Source organism: Marmota monax, unplaced genomic scaffold (genome assembly GCF_021218885.2).
Source record: "Marmota monax isolate L192 unplaced genomic scaffold, Marmota_monax_Labrador192_F-V1.1 WCK01_AAM20220418_F8-fsc00024, whole genome shotgun sequence".
NCBI classification, from domain to species: domain Eukaryota; kingdom Metazoa; phylum Chordata; class Mammalia; order Rodentia; family Sciuridae; genus Marmota; species Marmota monax.
This window is the reverse complement of record NW_026695224.1, coordinates 21,052,820-21,078,532: the sequence shown is the minus strand read 5'-3', so window position 1 is coordinate 21,078,532 and position 25,713 is coordinate 21,052,820. Positions and strand designations below refer to the sequence as shown.

The 25,713-nt window shown below is 42.8% G+C and overlaps 2 protein-coding genes across 4 annotated transcripts in view; both read right to left on the bottom strand.

Annotated features, from left to right (window-relative positions):
* Window positions 1-11,980, bottom strand: Vps4a (vacuolar protein sorting 4 homolog A). Of its 3 annotated transcripts, XM_046435298.2 has the most exons (12): window positions 11,797-11,980; window positions 8,235-8,346; window positions 7,989-8,136; window positions 6,614-6,675; window positions 6,388-6,507; window positions 5,648-5,804; window positions 4,943-5,091; window positions 4,464-4,545; window positions 3,987-4,206; window positions 1,437-1,577; window positions 638-761; window positions 1-214 (listed from the first exon to the last, which is right to left on the bottom strand). In XM_046435298.2, exons 1-11 carry the CDS (start codon window positions 11,815-11,817, stop codon window positions 660-662), a joined length of 1,314 nt encoding a protein of 437 aa, XP_046291254.1. In that variant the 5' UTR covers window positions 11,818-11,980; the 3' UTR covers window positions 1-214; window positions 638-659. The 3 variants fall into 3 exon arrangements, with proteins under 3 accessions (XP_046291254.1, XP_046291253.1, XP_046291255.1); XM_046435297.2 differs by having other exon boundaries at window positions 1-761; XM_046435299.2 differs by having other exon boundaries at window positions 1-761; window positions 6,614-6,672.
* A 3,437-nt stretch (window positions 11,981-15,417) lies between these two features.
* Window positions 15,418-25,713, bottom strand: part of Sntb2 (syntrophin beta 2) — an 85,383-nt gene continuing 75,087 nt past the window's right edge. Inside the window, exon 7 of the mRNA XM_046435295.2 lies at window positions 15,418-23,800. Within this exon, the coding sequence (XP_046291251.1) occupies window positions 23,708-23,800 (93 nt within the window). The 3' untranslated portion in view covers window positions 15,418-23,707. The remainder of the gene's footprint in view (window positions 23,801-25,713) is intronic.

The following is a 25,713-nucleotide window of genomic DNA, read 5'->3' as shown; positions in this document are numbered from 1 at the left end:
TCAAGAAGGGAAAAGGATTTATTAGACCATCTCCAGGACAGGGACCCAGGGCAGTGGCTGGGTTCAGTGTTCTTACACTCGGGAGGGTGGGCCTGGGGGGGTGGGGAGGCAGCAGTGAAGATGCACCTGCCTTCTCTCCTGATCAAAACAGCTTTGTGCTCACAGAAACCATCTCCTCCTCTTGCAAGGAAGACACAGGGCTCTGGATGCAAACCTAGGAGGGTGGGAATGGCTTTTCTTACTCTTCATCAGTCTGTTCTCAGCCAAACTTGGCCATAAAAGTAACTGGGGCCTGGCTACTCCCACTCCTTGACACTTCCAGGGGATTTTATCTTTATAAACAAGATAAATCAAAGCAGCATTAATTTAGGGAAACAAAAATAAAAAAGACATGGAGGGGCAGGAAAAGGAACTGGTCAGCATCCAGAAGAGAGAACTAGGAAGAACCAGTATCCACTGTGTGCCAGACTGTAGCGGAGCGTCATCTGCTGTGGAGGCCCTTTTCTTCCTGCTCCCTGGCTGGCGGCCAGACAGCAGAGGAGACACTGTGGTGACTTTAGGACGAGCCCTGGAGCCCTGTCTGGCCACCAGTGTAGGGAGTACCGTAGATGTGCCCCAATCAACCTCCCACCTTCACCTTCACCCAAGTGAAGAAGCTTTTAACTCTCCTGTCCAAAGTCCTCTGAGAATTTCTTCACTTTCAGGAGGTCATCTGCATTCACTGTGGGCCGGGTGGTGGCCAAAGACCGGAGCATGTCCGACTGTAAAGACAAGAGCATACTGCTGAGAAGCAGCCAGGCTCCAGATGCTAGGCCTCCCTCCTTGCACAGCTATGCCATCTAGGGTAGCAAGGTCATTGCCCAGTGCAGAACTCCCTACAGTTGCTAAACTAGAATCAGCCTGTGACAGGCAGCATAGTGAGGCAGCACATATCATTTCCAGAGGTCTGATCTGAATGAATCAAGGCTCCATCCTATCATAACTCCCATTTTTTAATTTTTTGCCCATCACACCAGGATAGAATGAGCACTGTGACTGGCAAGACTAGGAGATGGATAGGGCCACACTACCTGGGTGAGAGGCTGCCTCTGCCTCTGCCACTGCATTAAATGAAACCTTGCTGACATACTTTTTCTGGTTTCTTCTGGACCAATTAAGCCAAACCTCTGGAATGACAGTTACATTATCTAAACTTTACTCTTTCTACTAAAGTATATAAACTTTATATATACTTTATATACTTTAGTAGGATATATAGCCTCTGTTCCCCTTGAGTCACAGCAAGATCCTCAGCAACCCAGAGCTACAAAGGTCACCGTTTCAGAGGAGCCATGATAGCTCAGGCTATGGAAGGAAAGAAGTTCATTTTTCTTCTTGGACCCAGACCCCTAATTTTCTGGGCTCTATAGAGTCCCCTCTCCCAGCTGTTTACTTACCATGCAAACCACAGGCTCTAAGAGTTTGTCACTAGGAACATCCATCCAAGTCATCTCTATGGCCCCTGGGTCCCCTGGAGAGCATGGGGTCAGGAGGTCATCAATCACAATGCTAGGGTTGGTGCGGGAAGGACCACAGACCTGAAACCAAGCAGGAGTTTGACAGGCTGGTATAGCTGTTCTTCACTGTTAAGGGATAGTAGAACACCTCAGATTTCTAAAGATGTCCTAAAGAAAGGGAATGGATGGTTTTCTAGGTCATCACGATCACAAGAATTCTCCTTCAGAATTCCTGGGCTGGCTGGTCATGATGGGGTATGCCTGTAATCCCACAACTTGGGAGTCTGAGGCAAGAGGATTGAGTTCAAAGCCAGTCTCAGCAATTTAGTAAGCATCTTAGTGACACCCTGTCTCAAAATAAAAAGTGCTGGGGATGTGGCTAAATGGTTAAGCACCTCTGGGTTCAATCTCTGGTACCAAACCAAACAAAAACTCCTAGGCTAGCAGGGTAGAGTGGCCACATGCCTGTAATTCCAGCTACTCAGGAGGCTGAGGCAGGAAGATCTCAAGTTCTAGGTCAGCCTGAGCAACTTAGTGAAACCCTATCTCAAAATCAAAGAATATAAAGGGCTAACTGGGCCGAACATGGTGGCAAAAGCTTGTAATCCCAGTGACTCAGGAGGCTGAGACAGGAGGATCACGAGTTCAAAGCCAGCCTCAGAAAAAGTGAGGTACTAAGCAAATCAGTGAGACCCTGTCTCTAAATAAAATATAAAATAGGGCTGGAGATGTAGCTCAGTGGTTAAGTGCCCCTGCATTCAATCCCCAGTACCCCCCCACACCCTCCAAAAAAGGGCTAGCTGGTTATGATGGCACATGCCTGTAATCACAGTGGCTTGGGAGGCTGAGGCAGGAGGATTGCAAGTTCAAACTCAGCCTCAGCAACTTAGCGAGGCCCTTAGCAACTCAGTGAGACCCTCTCTCTAAATAAAAATATAAAAAAGGGCTGGGGATGTGGCTCAGTGGTTAAGTACCCTTGGGTTCAATCTTTGGCGCACATACACACACACACACACACACACATATACACACACAAAATGGCTGAGAATGTAGCTCAGTGGAAAGCGTCTCTGGGTTCAATCATCAGCACTGTAAACAAACAAAAAAGCTCCTGTACTGAGTGGTCAAAGTGGCTCAGTCTGATTTCAGAGTCCTGATGACAGCATGCTCTGCCAGCCACTGACCTCCAGATTCTCAAATAATAGCCCCAAACGTCTCACCTTCCTTATTAGTGCCACTAAATTTCATCAAAAATGCAGTAGCAATAAAATTTTTTTTTTCCATAATGCTAAGTGAAGATAGCCAATCCCAAAAAACCCAATGCCAAATGTTTTCTTTGATATAAGGAGGCTGATTCATAGTAAGATAGGGAGCAGGAGCATGGGAGGAATAGACGAACTCTAGATAGGGCAGAGGGGTTGGAGGAGAAGGGAGGGGGCATGGGGTAATTAACGATGGTGCAATGTGATGATCATTACTATCCAAAGTACGTGTATGAATTGGTGTGAATATACTATGTATACAACCAGAAATATGAAAAATTGTGCTCTATATACGTAATAAGAATTGTAATGCATTCTGCTGTCATATATAAATTTAAAAAAAATACATAAAAAATGTTTTTTTCCCACTTAAGTATATGCCCTAGCAAAACATCCCCTCAAATATCCTAAGGCTCTTTCCCTCACCTTCAATTCTTGATTCAAATGTCACCCACCTGTTGCCTGGCCTTTAATAGTGCAACCTGCCTGCATCCTAAACCTCTGGTACTCCTGGTCTACCTTACCCTGCTTAGCTCTTCCTCATTACCTGTTAAGGAACTGACTTTTATCTTGTTTATTAAGGTCTACCCCCACATGAATGAAGGCTACTAGAGAGAAGGGAGTTTCATCTGTTATGATCACTAATGACTTCTCAGCACCTAGGACCGTCAGGCACACAGGACCCACAGCAGACACTCAACAAAGATCTGTTGAAGGAGAGCATGGGTCCTCTTTATAATTAGTAACTGTCAAGCATTTACTTGGCATCTACTCTCACACAACACAGTGCATCTTGGGGAGGCTGCAGAGCTGTGGAAACAGTGGCCCATCTTTTGGCTCCTCACAATCAAGAGACAGACATGCTTAGGCAAGGGCTTCAGAGATGGGAGGGCAGGTGTAGTCCTGACTCCTGGAACTAGTGGGCACACCCAACTCTTTCCCTTAGTTCTCCAAGAAATTGAAAGTGTGTCCTCTGAGCAGCCAGGGAGCAGGGAAAAAAACAGATACCCCTTGGAGATACTGCCTAAGCCATTGCTGGCCACTCACCTTCTGATTTTGTGTGTGTGTGTGTGTGGTACTGGGGATTGAACCCAGGGATGCTCTACCTCTGAGCTACATTCCCAATCCTTTTTATTCTTTGAGACAGGGTCTCACTAAGTTGCCAGTTCTGGCCTCAAACTTGCAATCCCCCTGCCTTGGCTTCCTGAGTTACCCAGCCACCACTCACCTTCTTGAAGTGTGTTGCTGACTGCACTTTCCTGACGGGCTGCATAAGGGAGTCCCTCACAATGATGCTGATGTCTGCACCTGAGTAGCCTTCTGTCTTCCGGGCCAGCTCATGGATGTTGGCATCTGTGAGGTTGTGTGGAGTGCTCCCAAGATGCAATCGGAACATCTGGGCACGGGCAGCTTCTTCTGGCAGTGGGATATAAATGCGCTTTTCAAACCTAAAGAGCCAAGTACAGAGCAAGAAATGAAAGCTGATCACAGAATGGAGTTAGAAGAAGGCACAGCATGGACAGCAAAAGAGATGCACTTTTAGGCCAGCAATGCTGGCACCATAGCCCACAAGAAGCTGGCTTCATAAGGGCTCTGCTCCAATCAGACCAGGGAGGACACCGGAGAATAAGATAAGGGCACGCTTATAGGCTACCATTGGCCTGAGGAAGATGTTAGCCCCAAGCCTGTCCTGTGGGAGACTCACCTCCTTCTAATAGCTGAATCCAACACCCAGGGGATGTTTGTGGCACCAAGAACCAGAGTCCCATCATTGTTATTCCCCACACCTGTGGAGAAAGGGAGACAGAGATGTGGACTATGAAGACACCTGCAAGGGTCAGTCAGAACCATTGGGACAGATCTCAGGGGCTTTGTGAATCATCACCTGAAGCCATCCCTGTGCCACCACTGGCAGGGTCCCAGTTGAAACTAAAGCACTCTGATCTGGCTTTGCTGCGATTAAGAGACCTAAAGCACCATCTGCCACAGGAAGGGCAGAGTAGCGGGGTGGCATAGGTCTCAACAGCTTCTCTATGATGAAAACTCATTTGAGGACTGAGGATAGGATGCCAAGGAGCACTTTTCCTCCACTCCAAGGACAATCACCCAGCTACAGCTAAATCTGGAGTCCTGAACTGATTTTAGGTGGAGTGATGACCCAGGGGCAACCAGACTGGTACGCACCCTGCATTTGGACCAAGAACTCTGTTTTGATCCTTCGGGCAGCCTCGCTCTCATTTTCATTCCGGGACCCACAGAGAGAATCCACCTCATCGATGAAGATGATGGAGGGCTTGTGTTGCCTGGCTAGCTCAAAGAGATTCTTGACTAGCCTGTAAGGGTAAAAAAGGGGTTAGGATCTGCATGCTCCCGGACATGCCCACCCAGGGTTCCAGTTGCCACTTCTCCTGCCTTTCCTGTGAGGATACTGAAAATTGATGTCAGGGAGAATGGTGGTGACAAATTCTTTGGCAGTAGTGCACCAAAGAAGAACATGCCTCAACACCAGCTTCAGACCCTGGGGCCCAAGCATTAGCTCTGAATTTAGGACAAGTCATTTCTCTTGCCCTAAGCCTCAGTTTCATCATCTGCAAAATAGGAATCAGTGTGGGGAATAAGCTAAATCCTCTGACAGGGGATGGTCAGCTATACTCATCATGGTTAGTTCCATTCCCTTTGCTTCTTGAGTCCTTCATTGCTTCCAAGTTCTCTTCTAGTTACCTACAGGATGGTGTCCCAACCAATAAGTGGGCAAGATTTCACTCTCCTGGCTATTCTCCCTGAATATTAAACAGCAGCTCCTCCGGGAGGTGACTCCAAGGGGCAGAGAAGCTGGACCAGCACAGCTGCCAGGGCTGCCAGGAGAGTGCAGCCCGATGGCTGACTTACTTCTCACTCTCCCCCAACCACTTAGACATCAAATCTGAGGAGGACACAGAGAAGAAGGTAGAGTTGTTGGCCTCTGTTGCCACAGCCTTGGCCAGATAGGATTTCCCTGTGCCAGGGGGTCCAAAAAGCAGTATCCCTCGCCAAGGGGTACGCTTGCCTGCAATAGAGAATAACTGAAGTAAGCCTCCTGATTGGGGAATGGGAACAGAACAGACAAACAAACAAAAAGAACAGAGGGCCTTTAGACACAGTCAGTAAGAAGGTCCTAGAAAACAAATGATTCCAGGAACAAAGGTGTCTAAGGAATTAAGCACCTACTGGAAGCCTAGCCCTTGTTTTCTGTTTTTGTTTTTTGTGAGGCTAGGGATTGAACCAGGGCCTCGCCCATGCTTATGCTCTATCACTGAGCTACACCCCCCAATGCTCTAGCTCTTGTTAATGATCCTCATTGTTCTTGCCAAATGACACTGGCTGGCACTGGTTCCTGACTCTGACTACCTAGTAAAATGAGTCAACTAAAGTTTTAGTCACATGGTTGTTTTTGATGCCACAGTAGATAACTGGTGAGCAGGCCTTGGGGCTTCTCCTTATAGAGCACATGGCAAGTCCAGGCCTGGTCCTCTTGGGCTAAGGAAGCAGATACCATCTGTTCCAGGACATTTCAGAGGGGAAGCCCCACGCTGGCTCCCTCAGAAGCCTGATATTTTTACACCCAAGCTTCAGGTGGCTCAACTCTTTACCTGTGAACAAGTGTGGGAATTTAATTGGCAAAATGACAGCTTCTTTGAGAGCCTCCTTGGCCCCCTCTAGCCCAGCCACGTCATTCCATCGTATGTTGGGCTTCTCCATCACAACAGCACCTGCACAGGGAAGCAGAACCAGAGTCTAGCCTATGAGCATGAGCCAAGCCAACAGCAGACCCACACCACATTCCCTCCCATTGCCACAAGGCTTCAGGCCTCTTACCCATCAGTTGTTCTTGCAATTTCTTTTTCTCTGGATTATCCCCTTCACTGTCACTATCACTGCTAGGAAAGGAAACAGAAGATCACAAGCTGGCTCTTTACCCTGGGAGCAGGGAGACCCTCAGAGTGAGGCCACAGTGCTGTGGGTAAGGAATGCCTCTTCCTCAACACCAGTAAGGGACCTTGAAACACCAGGGCCACAGGCTGTCCTACAAGAAACACTCCAATAACCCAGCCTCATTTCTTCATTAAGGGAATAAGGATAGAGATATCTGGCCTCTCCTGAGGGTTGGTAAGGGAAATGTGCTTTGGTTAAATTTAAAGAGCAGTCAGTCAAGCCAATGTAGCTTTCAGGTCCCTTTCCTATGGACTTGGACCTTGGTCATGGCAGTGAAACCAAAACAGTTCCAAGGACAGAAAGGAGGTAAAGTTTAAATCAAAAGATGAATATGCTTTCATCCCAAGAGCCAGCTCCTATCCTATCATTTATCTGTCATTTACAACTCTTCTATCCTTTTTGGAGACCCTTAGCCTCCTGGTTCTTCTTTGGTATGCTTCTGGTTCTGGGGAACCAGACCACAGGCATGGACTCTCTGCCCAGGAGAGCATCTCACTTCTGATGAGGTAGCTGACACAGTCACCTATTTCCTACCCCATGACTCTGTAGCCCCAAGGGCCCTTGCCTGACTCCAGACACCACTGCATTTGTGCTCAGCTAACTGGCATTACCATGGTAGGTGAACCCCAGACATGAGATGAGAGGCCACAGAGAGACCACTCGCTGTGAGAGGAGAAACAGAGGCCTTGGATGGGGGGGTCCAGATTCTAATCATGTTCTAGCTCAGTGACCTTAGCTAATTTCAGCCTCTCCATTTTTTGCTGCTTGACCTGTCAGATGAAGATAATGGTTCTCTGTGATAATAGCAGCTTACTATGCACCAAACTCCCATCTAAGGCTTTACCCATATCATCTCCTCTGCTCCTATGGCAATACTAGAAGCAGAGTTCTATCATTTTCCCCTTATGAAATGAGACTAGAGGCATAGAAGTTAAGATCACATGGCAAGACAGTGGAAAAGCCAGGGTTCTATCCTGAGAGTTGAGCTGCAAAGGCCAAGGCTCATCACCCCATGCCATGCCCCTTATCTCTGTATGACTTTTCTATACAGATCCAATAACATAACAGATAGTATTCTGCAAAGTCTTAATGAAAGCAGCTGTTGGCATTATTATTATGAGTGGAAATCCCCATGAGAAGGATGCCAATGCAGTCCAAGGCAGCATTAGCACCAAGAATAACAGTGACACATGAAGAAGGCACATGCACATGGGGGCTCCGTTCCACCAGGGCCAGCAGTGCGCTCCAGCACACTCACCCCTTGCCCTCACTTTGATTCTCTTTGACTGGCTTCTTGCCGTGTTTCTCTTTGTTTCGTAAATAATCCTTCAGCTTCTCTGCCCGGTCTAGGTACTGCACGCACTTGGCTCGAATGCTCTCCTTGGCCTTGTCACTGTGTGCCTCATCTGCAAAAGGGGAAGCAGAGAATGGCCCCCATGAGCTTTGTGTGCCTAACCTGCACTCAAGGAGCTCTGACGCTAGAGCGCGCCCTGATGTGACTCACACTTGATAGCGTGGAGGAAGTACTCCACAGCATGCTGGTAGAGCCTGAGTGCCTCCTCGTAGTTCTTGGCTTTATCCTCTTCTGTGGCTTTTGTCACCAGATCAATGGCTTTCTGGAAAAACAAGGCAAATAGCTGTTTCCCAGGAGATCCAGAAAGCCCCTGGGGTCACAAGCAGCAGAATGAGATATGAGGAGAGATAGTGCCAGATCTGTGGATTTATTGATTGCAGTCCATTATATTGCCCTGTTTTTCTCACATCAACTTAGTCCTTAAAGGAAGAAAAGACAAATCGGGTCTTGGCTGGAGATGTAACAGTGGTGGAGTGCTTGCTTGCCTAGCATGCGGGAGCTCCTGGGTGTGATCTCTGGTACTGCCAAAACAACAACAACAAAACAATGTCCCTCTTCACAGGGAGTTCATGGTAATTCAAAATAATATCTTGTCCAGTTCTCTGGAGCGCAGCAAGTGAAAAGCTGACCTAATAGCTGGGGCTTGGGTTTCAAGAAAGAAAACCAGACTAAGCCAGGGCATGGTAGTGCACACCTGTAATCCCAGCAGCTTGGGAGGCTGAGGCAGGAGAATCGCGAGTTCAAAGCCAGCCTCAGCCTCAGCAATGGAGAGGCACTAAGCAACTCAGTGAGACCCTGTCTCTAAATAAAATACAAAATAGGGCTGGGAAGGTGGCTCAGTGGTCGAGTGCCCCTAGTTCAATCCCCAGTACCCACCCCCCCCCAAAAAAAAAACCCAACAAACTAAAAACAGACTAAGTGAGGGGAAACACTAGAAGCAATTGGTTGCTGTGTTGCTCAACAAGGAGGTCAGACACTGCACTGGGCCTTGGGGTTCAAAAGATCCAGCCAGGGAGCAAAGTCTTTCACTAAACCAAGAGAAAGGCTTATGGACACCTCTACATCCTTCTACTGGCCCACCTCAGCTTGCTTCCCTCAGCTGAAAAGAGAAGACAGTTTTCTTGAACTGTTTGAGGATGACACTGGGGAGGGGATGCTTGGCCACATGGCTACATTATAATACCAGTAGCTTCAGGAAGGAAAATGCTTGCTTACCCCAGAGATGACATGTGCTGCTAGTTGAGGGAAACTCTCCTTTGGAACTTCTAAGATCTCTGTGAGCAATGTCTTTGGGAGTCATCTAAGTCTTGCACATCCCTGGATTGGCTGAACTGGAAACTGGAAGCACCTACACATCCAGTTTTAGAAACCACAGCTTCCCCAACCCACAAGCCTGACCAGAAATCTTTATCTGGTACAGCTCTAGTAATTAGGCAGGCAGATTCCACTGCAGACCTAGTTCCAGCCACAGCAAACAATAATCCTTGACCAACTCTGGCAGGGTTGTAGTCAGAAAACTACTTCAGTAAGAAGTCTCTGAAAGAAAGGCACAAAGAGAGCTCTACAAGACTGACAGGTAAAACAGGCCAGACATCCCTTTCCAGGTGTCAACTTCAGATAGTTTAAGAAAACTGACTTTTCTTTTTGGCTGAGAGAAGCAAGATGAGATGGGCCAGTAGGAGGATGTAGAGGGTCCTTACTAGACTGAAAAGACATGAAAAGTGAAGAATGTTGGCTTTGCTCCTTCCTCTGCCTACTTACAGAGGATGCCTAGGAGTCCTGAGCCTTTATGCACAATCAGCCAACACACAAATTCTACCTGTCTATTCTCCTTTAGATAAGGCATGGAAACAATATTCCTGTCCTGGTGGCTTCTCCAGAACAAACACCTCAGTTCCTAGTATTTTTTTTCACTCTGTACTACTCCTTGCTTGGGTCTGTCCTTTTGAAGTGGGGGCTCTGAAAAAGCTCAAGATATGCTCTGCTCCATGGGGTGGGAGAGCACTCATCCCAGATGTCCTTGTAGACATTCTTATTAATGCACTGAAGTGCATTAGATTTCTCAGGCAACCAATACTGTTTTTCACATTCAGGATGTAGTTTTAATGAAAAACAGCTTTGCATAACAGGAGGGTAAGGTGACAAAGCTGCCAGTCCTGCCACATCTCTAGTAACAGGTATGGCAAAGAATGAGAATGAAGGAGAAAAGTGACAAAGGTGTGCTAACAGAAGAGCAGGAAAACTTTTTCTGTAAAGAATCAAAGAGCAAATATTTAGAATTTGCCAGCCATACAATCTCTACTCAACTACTCAACTCTGCCTTTGTGGCATAAAAGCAGCCATGATAATATGTAAACGAATGAACTGGGATGTGTTCCAATAAAACTTTATTTATAGGCTCTGAAATTTGAATTTCAAATTATTTTCATATGTCATCAAATTATTTTTTTTCCAGCAATTTAAAAAATGTAAAAGCCTATGGCATTATGTTAAGCCAAAGAAGACAGCCACATGTTGTATGATTCCATTTAGATAAAATGCCCAGAGTTGGCAAATCTATAGAGAAAGAGAGTGGATTAATAGTTGCTTGAGAGAGGCAGAAGGCATGGGGATTCTTTCTGGAGTGATGAAAATGTTCTAAAAAGTGAGGGGTGATGGTTGCACAACTGTGATTTTACTAGAAATGTTGGGTGATATCTTTAGATGAGTAAACCGTATTGCATTTGAGATGAGTTATATAGATCCCTGTAGCAACCTCTTGAGTTTCTGCTGGTCAATGGTGGGTTCTGGCTTTGGACTCCATCTAATTCCTAGCCCAGTACCCCAATTTATTCCATGCCCATCTCTCCACCTAGGGTAACCATCCCTCCTCCACCACCAACTATCTGAATGCTACTTATCCTTTGATGCTCTGGCCAAATGCCCCTATTTCCATTAAGTCTTGTCTGATTCTCCCAAGTGTTTTTCTGCCATTGCTTACTGAGCACTTACAATGTACCAAACGTACAGTAAAAATGCTTTACTTGAATTATTAAACCTAGAGGCATCTCACAACAACCCGATGCTACACTGCCCCATTTTACAGATGTGCAAATCAGAGATTCCAAGATCAAAAGCATAGCCCAAGGTCACATGCTAGTGCGTGGCAGAGCCGGATTCACACTTGGTCTAAGGCCTGAGCATGTGTTTGTGTTTTCTGACAGCACCAGGAGGATGGGCCCATTATTCATCCAAGAGGCGCGACCCAGCACCACCTTGTAAGATCCAGAAAACGAATGAAGGGTCTCTGGGTGAGAAGAGGGGGTCGCAACATGGAAAGGAACGTGGCTTGTTCGCAGAGGGCCGAGGAGCTGTCAGGGCCTAGGGCAGAAGGGAGTGAGCATCGCTCCCTGAACGACCAGAAGGGACGGGCCGAGCTTGCCAAGGAGGCGCTCCGGGGCCCAAGAGCAGTTGTACAGCGGCGGTTTGGGGCGCCGGCTGCAAGTAGTGGCTTCCCGGCTCCGCCAGCAGGGCAAGGGCCGGGGACTGGGATGTGGAGACCTCCCTCTGCTCCCAGCGCGTGAAAAGAGAAACGGCGGAGACTGGCCGCGGTGGTCAGGCTGGACAGCGAGGCCGGGGCTCGGAGGTGGTCGCCCGCCTGCCGGCTCCAAGGCCCGCAGGCCCCGCCGCACCGCCTTCGGCCTCCGCAGCCGGCCGGGCCGCGCCGAGGTACCTGGAGGGTTGACGTTGTCATTTCATCTCCTGGGTCCGCCCCACACCCCGCGGCGCTGCTTGCGACCTCGGTCCGACCCCGGGGAGCCGAGGTGCTGGGTTCGGCGCGGGGAGCCGGGCGGGTCGGCGCTGGGCGCAAGGAGGGCGGTCGCTCTCAGCCGGAGCCTAGTCGGAGGGCTAGCGAGCCTTGCGGCCCAGAGCGGTCGGGCCAGAGCCGCGCGGCTGCCTCCAAGCGGCCACGGCCGGCACTGCAGGCACAGCTCCCGCGTTGGACCGGCTGCAGGGCTCAGGCAGGGGCGTGACGAGAGCCGGGGCGGGGCAAGAGAGTAAGGGGGTGGGCCTGGCGGGACCTGGATGAGGGGCGGGGCCGGGGTAGAACCCGGAAATCCGCGACCCCTTTCCAAAAATAGCACCAGTAGGACACTTTTATTCTCACAGTAAAAGTAATTTACCAGAACTGATGTTTCCTATGTTTAATAGGGCATGGTAATTAATACCTACCCTGTCTGACTTAGGGGAAATGTATGACCTAGCTATGTACAGACAGCCACACACCTTTTGGAGGCTCGGTTTCTGATAACTGTTATCATCCCAGTGATTGTCTAAAGTGGTTCTATTGTCTTTTAAAGTACTAATCCTACTTTTCTCCATCGGAAGATGATTTTCTTTAATCTCCGATTCTGGGGCTTTACCTAGGTGAACTCCATTCAGCACCGCAGATCGTTCGCTTACGTTTGTTTATTATTTAGTAGGGAACTACTGTGTGCTGAGTTCTTTGCTAGTATCTAGGGCTACAGCAATGATCACAACAGTTCTAGGGGAGTCTGCAGTCTGAGAAAGGTAGTTTATCAGAAGGTAATAAGCGTGTTGAGGCTGATGTGTAAAGGCACATGTATTATGTGAACTCTAACAGGTATTTTACTCAAAATAGGGCTCAGGGAAGGGTCCAACTTAAGTGGAAGTTTGAGGGATAAAGGAAAATACATTCTAGGCTGGTAAAACAGCCTGTGCAAAGGCTCCATGAGAAACTGGAAGATACTGATAGCTAGAGGGGAGAGTCAAGGTGTACCATGAACAGTTCTTGGGGAGGTGAACCAGGGCAAGGACATTGGCTGTGGTAAAGATTTTGGATTGTATCTTTGTTTTTGTGCTTTTGGGTTTTTTTCCCCATTTTATCATTTATTTATTTATTTATTTATTTATTTTTGATACCCAGGGGGCCTTTACCACTTAATCACATCCCCAGCTCTTTTATAATATTTTGTTTAGAGACGGGATCTTGCTGAGTTGCTTAGGCCCTCACTAAATTGCTGAGGCTGGCTTTGAACTCAGGATCCTCTTACCTCAGCCTCCTGAGTCACTGGGATTACAGGTGAGTGCCACCATGCCCAACCCTTTTTTTCCATTTTAGCCCTGTTATAGAAAACAGATTGCAGGAATGGGATGGCTATTGCAGTGTGAAATTGTTGTAGTACAGAAGAGAAGGAGGGAGGGGCATGTGGAGGGCTATAGAGAGAAGCAAACAGAATGACAGGTTTTGGAAGTGAGTTGGATATGGGATATGAGGAGGGGCAGGAGAGGAAAAGATGACTTCTGGCTTCAGCACCTGGACTGCTGATGCTACTGAGTTGGGGAATAATGGACAATATAGATTTGGGTGTCAGGAAGTGAGGAAGATCGTGAGTTTGAGGTGCCTTTGAAAGATCCCTGGATGAGGGGTGAGACCTCACATCTGGAGTTATCTGAGCATAGGTGGGAATGGAAGCTGTGGGAGCTTCTAAGGAGTATAATGAGGAAAGCCTAGAACAGAGAGCTTTAAGGTTTGTTGACCAAGACTTGAGACCACAAGCCTGCAAAAGCAGCTCAGAAAGAGCTGGAGCTAGGACAGCCAGAGGAGTGTCTTGAAAGTCAGGGAGGAATGTCTCAAGGGGTGGAGTGCCGCAGTCCGGGTGGGCACAAATCAGGAGCCACTCAAGCAGGAACAAACTTTATTTCCGAACTCGCGCTAACGCCACCCACGCGGCCCTTCCAGGCACATCACACACACCCCAAACTCCCTCGACCGGAACTTCACCAACCAACCCGAACTCCCCAGGAATCCCGGGGAGAACTCCAAAGTAGCGGGCGCCTGAGGGGGACAGCAGGGGTCTATATACAATTGAATACACAGCCTGCTTCAATCCAGCATCATCTTAATGCCTCACCTCTCAACCATTACTTCTGGCAAAATGCCAGTGGCTCTCAACAGTGGATAAAGTATGTAAAAAAAGAAAGTATGTAAAAAAGTGGATGTGGAACAGATATGAATCTGCAATATGTATACGGGGTAAAAATGGGAGTTCATAATCTGCTTGAATCAAATGTATGAAATATGATATGTCAAGAGCTTTGTAATGTTTTGAACAACTAATAATAAAAAAACAGATTAAAAAAAACTGGAGAAAGTATTGATAAAGAGAGGGGACAACAGTACCTAATGCAGCTGAGAAGGCAGACAGTGGTATGTAAGCAAGATGAAGGTGATGGATGAGGAAGTGGGTGGGGAGAAGGGAGTAAAAAGGGAGTGGAAAGCAGTGGCCTTGGTGGTTGGGTTATTAGTTACACTGAGAAAAATCAGAAATGTCAGTGTGAACCCATGGGTTCTAAATATGATCTAGAAATAGATATAGGTATATTTGTATACACAACCTTGCACATTTTCCTTACTCTGTAGTAACAAGCATACCAAACACCCAGATCTTGGTTTCTTTTTATCACCATACATTAGGAAAGCCTCAGGGCCCCACTGAAGAATGGCCAAGTGGAAAATACAAAACGAATCTTTGTTGTGCCAAAAGTTAAAAAAAAATAACAGGGACATATCAAAAGGACAAAAGTTTTCAAAGGGCTCCCCACTGGTCAAACCTAGGACAATGTGCACATCAAAATGAGCAGTAGATGAGACTCTGGGGAGAACATGGTCTCACTTTCATGGCTCCTCCAAATACGCAGGATCTGATCTGATAGGTAATATTAGATGAGCCAGGTGGAGGGTCAGTCTGCAGAATAAAAGATCTATGTTCTTTCAGATGCTCAGGCACTTGAGAATTCAGAAAAAAAACTGAGGAACCGTTCCAGACTGAAGATACTGATGAGACATGACAACCAAAAAGCAGCATGTGGTACTGGATAGAATCCTGGACTGAAAGTAAAGGGAGAGGAATTGTTCCTGTGATTGGCATTATCTGAACGGGGTCTATGGAGTTGGTGGTAGTGTAGTATCAATGTTGATTTCTTGATTAGGAGGGCTGGATAGTAGCAGGGAGGGCTCCTTGAATTTTGGAAATACACACTACACAATTTAAGAATGGTAAGAGTGTCATATGGGCTGGGCTTGTAGTTCAGTGGGAAAGCATTTGCTTTGCACAAGTGAGGACCTGGGTTTGACCCTCAGCACTGCATAAAAATAAAATGTAGAAAAAAGAAAGTATCATGTAAGGAAAAGATAAGATAGGAATGGAACAAGTATGAAAAATGTTAACTGGGAAATTTGGGTGAAGGGGATTGAAAAGTTGTACTGGTTTTGAAATTTTCCTGAGTTTTAAACTGATTTTTAAAAATGAAAAAAAAAATACAAGTAAAATACAAGTCTAAAAGTAATTTTTTATTTACAGTATAAAGATTATAAAGGTATATATGTATTTTTATATATATATATATATATATATATATAATACCCTTAAGTTACAAATTTTCATTGTAATATACAATGCTATGTGTTGATGTGCAACTCAAGGGCAAGTGTTGTCTATGCATCTATATAGAGTATACATAAAGCTCTTTTTTTTTTTTAATTAAGAACACAAATACTGCCCTGTTTTATGCCATTTTTTTAAAATTTGGTAGACAGAAGATTCAAGAGTTAGATTTTAAACAAGACTTATAAAGTAGAAGTCTTAAGTATGGTATTCTAAAAAGAAGAAAAAAACAAAATCACATACTTCTAATTATCTGTTTAAGTATTATTCTAGCTTTCTAAGTCTTTGCGTTTATCAAAAATGAAAGTAGTGTGGGAAAGAATACATACAAGTGGATATTATCAGAATTTGCAGAGATTAACCAAAATAAGCCTTAATAGGTAGTGCTTTCCCACATTATTATTATTATTATTATTTTAACTGGGGATTGAACCCAGGGCACTACTGAGCTACATCCCCAGTCTTTTTTTATTTTTTATTTTGAGAAAGGGTGCCACTAATTTACTCAGGGACTTGCTAAGTTGCTGAGGCTGGCCTTGAACTTGAAGTCCTCCTAGCTCAGCCTCCAGAGTTTCTGGGATTACAGGCATGCATCACCACACATGGCTCCCACATTATCTTCTAAAAGACCTCAGATCTGGTACCAAAAAGGAAACATTCTTTGGGCATAAAGGTCTTCTAATGATGAACTCATCCAACAAACTGTAAACGTAACACTGACATCCTGTATTGAAAAAAATTCTGAAACTAGTTCTTATGATCAGGACAGATTGCTATAGGTGAGATCATGGAGCCTGGTGATTATGCAAATTTAATTTCCTCTTCTTCAAATTCTATGAATTCACAAAGGTGAAAAGATAACTGACACCCACTCTAACAGGACTGAGACAGAAGTTCTTCCAACCTAAGAGGAACAGACATTTACACAATACTTATGGGCTAGTTTCAATAAAACAGTCATAAGCACCTGATTTTCAAAGCGCAGGTTTAAAGACAAGACTGAGACTCAGAAGGCATGACCTAATTTTTGTGTACAACTCCAGGACACTTCAGAACCAAAGGGAAAGAGGCCCTATGACATTCTCTCACAGATAGCTCAGGTACTTTCTGGGCACAAGTAAGGATATATTGCCTTAAAAGCTGAGCTTATGGATAGAAAGGTACTGTTACTCTATGAAAATTATGGAAAATCAATCAACTTCTTTTATTTCCTTCTGTTAAGCTTTAAATTTCTTTAATTCAATGGATTAATAATGGAGAAACACTCCATATATCATATGTGTGGAACTTTTTAGCAAATGAGATGCTGAAATGATTTAAATGTGGAAATAAATGGGTCAGCAAAATTTAAAAATAAAAGTTGAAGAAATACACAATTAGTTGTGCAGTTTACAGTTAAACCTTTCCCATTGATCCGCTTTCAGCAATAGGGCTTATTTTTATTAGGGATACTGTACACTATTCTCTCTCCCAAACTAAAGTCTAATTTTATAAAATTAAGCATGAAGACCAATCTACTTTAATATGCTAGGATCCTTTTGTGTTGGTATGGGTCAAAGCCAGAACATCCCTTCAAATGTCTTCCAGATAAGCAGAGCAGTGGATCTATTGTGGTAAAAATATGAAGTGGTTAATCACTTAGCTACTGATTGATAAAGCGATGGTAATGAGGTGACTGAGAAATAATGGATTATATACTATTTGAAGGGAGGAAGTTTCTTTTGGACTCTTCAAAATGGTTGGTACAGAACTGTACATTAATAAATACTTGTCAGGTGAAAGAATATATGAATATGTCATTATTATTCACAGTTTCAAACTCTCCAAGTTCCCAAAGAACCTTTTGTGTATATGTAAGAGTCTTCTATCACTCTGAAAGAAGTGACAGAATAATCATTCCAAGGGTGTGTGTGTGTGTGTGTATGTGTGTGTATAGAATGACTGGGATAAAGAGGGACTCAAGCTGGGTGTGAAAGTGCATGCCTATAATCCCAGCAACTTGGGAAACTGAAGCAGGAGGATCACAAGTTTGAGGCCAGCTTCAAAAAATTATCGAGGCCCTAAACAACTCTTTGAAACCCTGTCTCAAACTTAAAAAATAAAAAGAGCCTCAAAACCAGTGTTGTATCAATGGCTATGGAGACGAGACTACTGCAAAACTGAGAAAGGAACTTGGAGGACTCAGAATTTGGAATTCTAACCTAGTCTTAAAATTCCTAGTCTTAAAATATGTAAGTATCATTTCTATGTTACATTTTTTAGTTTCAACCAATCTATTTTATTTATTTTTTTGGTACTGGACATGGAACTTATGGGTGCTTTACTACTGAGCTACATCTCCAGCCCTTTTTAAAATTTTATTTTGAGACAGGGTCTCAATAACCAATCTATTCAATTTCAATTCAATTAGATTGCAATTCAAGGATTAAAGTTCATATGGTAGACTTCTGTTGAATATAGTCAAATGGTCATTGGATAGCATGCGATAATTTGCAAAAGGTATACTTATGCATTATATTTGGATATGAATTCACATCTAAAACTAGAATATGCTCTGGTTTAGTCACCTGAAGTGGGAAAGAAGAATATAGGTGGCAAGAGATATGCTCAAGTTTATATATTGAAGTAAAAGAAGGGCTAAAGGTAAAGTTCAGTGGCAGAGCTTATGCTTAACATGCTCAAGTCACTGAGTTCAACCCCCAGCACCAAAACAACAACAACAACCTTGTTGAAAAATTCTTGTCAGTTAATATCTAGCTGGGCATGGTTGTGCATGCCTGTAATCCCAGCAACTAAGAAGGCTGAGGCAAAAGGATCACAAGTACAAGGGCAGCCTCAGCAACTTAGCAAGACCCTGTTTCAAAGCCAACAAACAAAAAAAGGGACTGGGATGTAGTACAGTGTTCATAATGCCCTTGAGTCCAATCCCCACACACAAAAAAAATCTTGCAAGATAATACCTAACAAACATTTTTCTAATTGGCAATTTAGCCAGTGTCAAAGAGACAAGAAAACAGATGTGCTCTATGTGTCTATTTATTGTACCTTATTCTTAACTTGAAATTCTATCGTTTAATAGAACAAATTTATATCACTGATCTACCAGATGTTTCTGTTCTTTTTTTTAAAAAAGGGTTAGTCACCTAAAGCAGTAAAATAAATTCCACTCAACATAATTAAAACATAGGAATAGGGCTGGGGATGTGGCTCAAGCGGTAGCACGCTCGCCTGGCATGTGTGCAGCCCGGGTTCGATCCTCGGCACCACATACAAATAAAGATGTTGTGTCCGCCGAAAACTAAAAAAATTAAAAACAAAACAAAACAAAAAAAACATAGGAATAACTATACTAACCTAAAACACAGAATCCTGATATAAAGCATAATGACTTTAGAACTGTCATCACAAATTTATAAATGTGTATGTACCCAACACAATAAATGATAAAGGAACAGGAGGGAGGGCAGACTATTGCTATCAGCTTTTAAAGACAATATGTGAAAAGACAAAATTATTCTAGATTGAAACAATTAAAATAAAGGGCACAAAGAGAATGGTGGTAGATGACAGATTTCTCTCCTTTTTAGTGCAGCAGAGGCAGGGAGAAAAGACACAATAACAACCAAAATTTAACTGGGATTTCAATATACAATATAATACCACCTGACACTAGTAATATTATACCTGATAGAGATACATAAAAATAATGAATGTGACTTTGGTCAAACTGAACTTGACTTTTATGCAGAATCCCAAATTTAAATGTCTCTTTTTATTACACAGATATTAAGATCTGAGCCAAGCAATTTGCTTTGAGAACAGAGAGATCTGGCATTTTACTTCTTCATTAGGTATGGAAAAAAAAAAATAACTTTGGTTATCTAACCAGCCATTTCATCCATGGCATCTATAGCAGATGGCAGCCACATGGAAATGTATGCTGGATATTTGGATAGTTTAAATATTATGTACAATCAATAGCTTACAACCAGTGAAAAAAAGAACATAGTTTAAAGTATGTGTCCAAGATAAGATACAAAAAAGTGCTTGAGTCTAAGGTCTTCCCTGAAAGTTTCAAAAAGGTTTAACTATTTAAGTAGGTAGGGCTTTTAGTACAATTTGCATAGCAGCTTTGTGGGTAATTTGCATTAAAAAACATGGACAGATTCTTCCATGGTTTTGAAAATATATCCATATGCATATAAATTAAACAAGAAGACCTTCAGTTTCTCACAAAATTAAAAAAAAAAATCCATCAAAAACTTTTCTCACACATTTGTCCATCAAAAATCATTTACAGTGAAACTTGTTTCTGGTAGAAACATAATCTTGTCCAGATTCCACACAGCCTAAATTTTTCATTTAAAGAATAAATTTTGGTTTATCAGCTAAATACATTTGATCAGATGAAGAAAAGCTTTGTTACCATTCCTCTTAGGAGGATAAGTTAGGAAAGCAATCAGTAACAATGTTAGCCATCTGTTGAATAGTTTTTTTGTTTTTTTTTAACTTACAAAAAAGTAAGAAATAATTCAGTCTCTCTTGCCATAAATAATTTTCAGTAACACAGTTTATGAGAATTGCAGGTGATAAACACACACGCTATCAGACTTTTCCTAGTCTAAAAATTACTAAACATACAGGTGAATGAAATTTAAATAATATTTTTGATTGCCTACCCATGTCCCAATATTTAATTTGAAACTCTACTAGGTGAGTTTACAGTCACAACTATCTAAAAAATACTTTATAAATTCACATTTTGCATCACTTCATATAAAATATTAGATACTAATTTCCAGGTAAGGTCTGTTTAATCACTTCAGGAAAGGACTTAATGTTTTTAAAGAGAAAAATGGAGACTTTATTTTATTGATTTTGTTCCCTTTCTTTTTATGGAAAGAAAGAAGTTTCAGGGAAAGAGGAGGAAGATGTTTTATACACAAACTGGCTGTGTATAGTCATCTGTGTGGAATGTGGAGAAGATGCCTAAGTCCCAAGTCTTGGGGGCCACATCACTCTGCAGTTTCCTTTCTATTCTACACGAGAGCCCTCAACATCCTCAATAATTTTCTGAATTCACAATGAAAAAGATGAAATTTTTAATGGTTCTATAAAGAGGTGGAATATAAAAATGCCCATTTTTAGATATTTGAAAATAACTTGCCATATTTTGGCATCTAAATACAAAATTCATATATATCAAGGTGTTTCATCATAAAAAGCACTTCATTTATGATTTGAAATTCCCACAACACACTTAATGGAAACAACCTCTATTGACTATGACAAGAAAGCTGTCAAAATGTAAAACAAGCAGCTAAGGGCTCTTGCTCTTGGGGCTTGTTAGTGGACAAAATATATTTTCATTTTATATAAAACTGAAATTATTATTAAAAACTCTGTGAGCCTCAATGCTATGACAGGTTTTTGTGTGTGTCTATATATATTTATATATATATAAAATTTCCCCCCCTTCCATTACTAGAGATTGAACCCAGCGGTGTTTTATCACCGAGCTACATCCCCAGTCATTGATATTATTATTATTATTATTATTATTATTATTTTAATTTTGAGAAGGATCTCATCAAGTTGCTGAGGCTGGACTTCAACTCAAGATCCTCTTGCCTTAGCCTCCCAAGTCACTGGGATTACAGATGTGTGCTACTACGCCTGGTCCTGTGTGGCAGTTTAAACTTGAGCAAAACGAGCTGAAATGCACAATGCCCTCTCTTTCTCTCCTGCCCAAAAGCTTTGTTATAATGTTTAACCACACCTATTTTACAGATCTTGTTGATATTAGTAATGAGCAGGGTGGCTCAAAAATTTCCTGCGGATCTCTGTGGCTTAGACTTTCACATCAACACAAAAACTTCAACCAGATGGTTTTGCTATTGACATCTGTGAATGTGTCATTCAACTTCTCACCATAACATGAATATCCAAGCTCTTACCTGAGCTTATTATTTGTTGAACTTTTGCTTCCAGAAATCAGAGATGGACCTTCAAAACATTTTCCCCCTGTCAATTACATATATATCTCAGATGGAACCATCACAGGTTTCTGAATTTTCAAAACAAAAAGCTTTTGGGCTGACTACAGTGGCACATGCCTATAACCCCTGTTATTCCAGAGGCTGAGGCAAGAGGATCACAAATTCGAGTCCAGCCTGAGCAACTTAGCAAGATCCTAAATCAAAATAAAAAGGGCTGGGGATGTAGCTCAGTGGTAGAATGTTCCTAGATGCAATCCCTGGTACCAGGGTATGTGTTGGGGGGCACTCCTGAAAGATATTCTTGTCAATATTTTCATTTCCAGTTTTAAGTGGATCAGATCAATCATTTTTGGAGCTTCAACACCTACTTGAAGCTGGGGGTAGGATAAATATCTCTCCATAAGCTCTAAATACTGTTAATCTCACAGCATAGGGTAAGAAGGAACTATTTATATGGGCAGAGGGAGGACAGTGGGGTTACAGCATCTGCTAGAATGTCTGCTCTCATGTGGCCCACTTATTGGTCAGTATGCATTCAAACAAAACAGCTCAAGTTTTGCATGAAAAGTTGTGTTTTCTTTCCTTTTTCTTCCCACCCATTTGGAGTACCACCCTCCTTCACCCTCTATAGTGCTCACATTCCTATGTGGCACTCTGGATAAATCTAGAAAATGAGAACTATTCCTGGACCATTGTTCAGAGACCACAGAGCATATCTAAGTCAAAGTTTCCTCTTCTTCCAGATTCAGGGACTGTTCTAATCTTGACATTTTATATAGATATTATACTACTTAAAAATGTTTTCAGAGATATATACTCCCTTCAAAATTAGGGAAAGTAAGCTGAATATGATTCCTCAGACCCATAAAAATCAGTGGTCCTACAGCTACTCTGTCCTAATGATGACACCTGACAACACTCAATAAAATGAAAGTAACTGTGCCATTGTCTCATCACCCTGCCCTCTACACAGGATGTGTTATAGCACTCTGCTGCCACAAAAGAGGGCCAGAATCCTGTATGGTCTCACACAATCCAAAGCAACTTGACATGATGCTGTGCTAAAGAACTGGCTTCACCAACAAAGCTTACTCTTTAAACAAGCTAGTTCTTCTGGATTTATTTTCCTCAAACAAATCTTTCACCAGAAAAGATGCCATTAAGAAAGTCCACCTCAAAGACTACGTCATTAAACTAGGAAAAATAATACATCCAGAGTGGCAGTGATATCCAATTATTTAAATAGTGACTCATAAAGTTCCACTAACCCTAACCAAAGGCACATGTGGTAAGTGATAAAAGATGGCTTAGCTTAAAATGAGGATTTTTCTTTTAAAATAAATCTTATAACATCCCCTGGCTCCTACCAAATATAAAATCAGAAAAAAATAAAACAAGCAAAAACTTTTCTTCCAAATAAGTGGTATCCCAACTTGCTTTTCAACTTGGTCACCACCAGAAAAGGAGTACAAGGCAAGGCTACTCAAATTTGCAAGTTCTGAGTCCTAAAGGTAGCACTTATGAGTGGCAAAGCTGGTGATAAGGTGAGTAGTGATGGGCAGATGGGATGTAGCAAGAGCCAGCACAGATGAAAGAACCCTTTGGTGATACAACTCAGAGACTTCTTAAGGTTGAAAGAGTAGGCTTTGATAATACACTACAATAAAGCATCCACCATCTGGAATGACTAGGAAGCAATAACTGTACTCTAGCACCTGGGAAGGGATAACCATCCTAAGTGAGACACCAAGGTTAAGCCTAAAACAAATTTTACAGGAAGAAAAAACACACGCACACACAACACACACACACACACACACACACACACACACCCTGCAGCTCTTGGTTGTTTGATTATGTCCAAAAAAGAAAAGAGCCACCCATTTTTAACAGGAAAAATAAACCTGATTACTTTTAAACCAAATTATAAAATGAGATGTCAATAGCTTCATTTTGGAGCTTATTAGAGTCCTTGAATTTCTGACCAAAGTAGGCTCTTCTTTAAACCCAGTTATGGTTCCGCAGTGATTTGCAGGTCCTTGGGAAGGCACTGTGCTGGAGGAGAGAGCAAAGAGCTTTCTTTTTGTGCTTTTTTTTTTCTTCTTCTTCTTCTTTTTTTTTTTTTTTTAGGTGGAAATATTTCTTGTGACAGGGTTCTTTTCTGACTTTTGGCTGCTCATACAAGCAGTCCCATGCGAGTGACTTTGGCCGACAAGAAAGTGTGCAACACAAAAACAATCGGCTTTGGACAAGAGTGCAGGTCCACCGTCTATGGAGAAAGGACATTAATTATCATATATCATAAAGGACATTAATTATCATATATCATATATATCATTATTTCTATTAAAAAAGAATATATATATATATTCTTTTTTCATAGAAAAAGAATAAACAAATTTAGATGTGATATTCTTGTCATTCTACTCCCCACCCATTCACTGACCCTGGCACTGGAGATTAACCCAGGGATGCTTTGCCACCCAATTATATCCCTAGACTTTTAAAAATATTTTTGAGAATAGGTTCTTGCTAAATTGTCAAGGCTAGCCTTAAACTTGTGATCCTCCTCTGCCTCAGCCTCCTGAGTTGCTAGGATTACAGGTGTGCACAACCTCCGTGTCATGTTCTAGTTTTTAAAAAGAACTTAAAAGGTCTAGGATATTGCTCAGTGATATCTGGCACGTTCAAGCATGTGTGCACACACAACACACACACACAAACACAAAATAAAAGAAACTTAAAGAATGTGCCACTTTAATGGAAACTCTTGGGAACTTTTTTATTTTGAAGCAGGATATTGCTAAAATTTCCCAGGCTGGCCTTGAATTTGCAATTCTTCTTCTTCAGCTTATTGAGTAGCTAGGATTATAGGCCTGAACCACATGTCCACTTTTTTTTTTTTAAAGTAATGGGACTGGGCACAGTGGAGCATGGCTATAATCCCAGTGACTCTGGAGGCTGGGATAGGAGGATCACAGGTTGAAGACTAGTCTTAGCAACTTAGTGAGACCTTGTCTCAAAATAAAAAATAAAAAGGGCTGGGGAGGGCTGGGGATGTGGCTCAAGCAGTAGCGCGCTCGCCTGGCATGCGTGCGGCCCAGGTTCGATCCTCAGCACCACATACCAAAAAAACCAAAGATGTTGTGTCCTCCAATAACTAAAAAATAAATATTAAAAAATTCTCTCTCTCTCTCTCTCAAAAAAAAAAGGGCTGGGGATATGGCTCAATAGTAAAGCGCCTCTGGGTTCAATCCCCAATAACCCCCCCCACCTAAAAAAATGCTGGGAATTAAACCCATAGCCATGTGTGTGGTAAGCATATGCTCTTCCACTGAGTTATAGTCTTGGGTTCATCATTTAAGATTTCCAGCCATGGTTTTTCATTTGGAAGTAGAAACACATTATCTTTAAGATCTCTCTAAGTTCTAAAATTTCCAGATTCAATGTTTCCAAACTCACCACCTACCGTGACTGTGTCAGGGGACATAAAATTTCGTGTATAAGAAGACTTACACTACTAGCTCTTGACAAAAAAGGCATTACTTTACTACTTTATCAAAATTTATGATTTCTGAAGTATACCTGACATATCTTTCTAGTAGTCCCTTTAAGAGAAATCATGATTTCCTGTCCTTTAAAGCACAGAGAGATCCAGAAAGATGATAGTTGTGTGAAGAAGTTTCTTTCTTCTTTTTTTAAGGGGAGTGGGGGACAGGGTACAAGGGATTGAACTCAGGGGCACTTGGCCACAAAGCCACATCCCCAACCCTATTTTGTATTCTATTTAGAGAGAGGGTCTCGCTGAGTTGTTTGGCACCTTGCTTTTGCTGAGGCTGGCTTTGAACTCGCGATCCTCCTGCCTCAGCCTCCCTAGCGACTGGCTGATATTACAGGTGTGCGCCACGCTACCACATCTGGCTGAGAAGTTTCTTTTTTTCCTGATTAGCAGGCTTCTGTAGCAACTGAGCCACTTTATTACTCAATTCTTAGGCTAGGAATGTAGCTCAGTGGTAGAGCACTTACCTTCATGTTTACCTAGCATGCATGAAGTTCTGGGTTTGACCCAGCACCACACACACACAAATAATAAAGGTATTACTTAGCTTTTATACCAACAAACTGACAATTACAGTAATGGATAGAATTACGTATCATGACAAAGACCTCTTTCTTAAAACG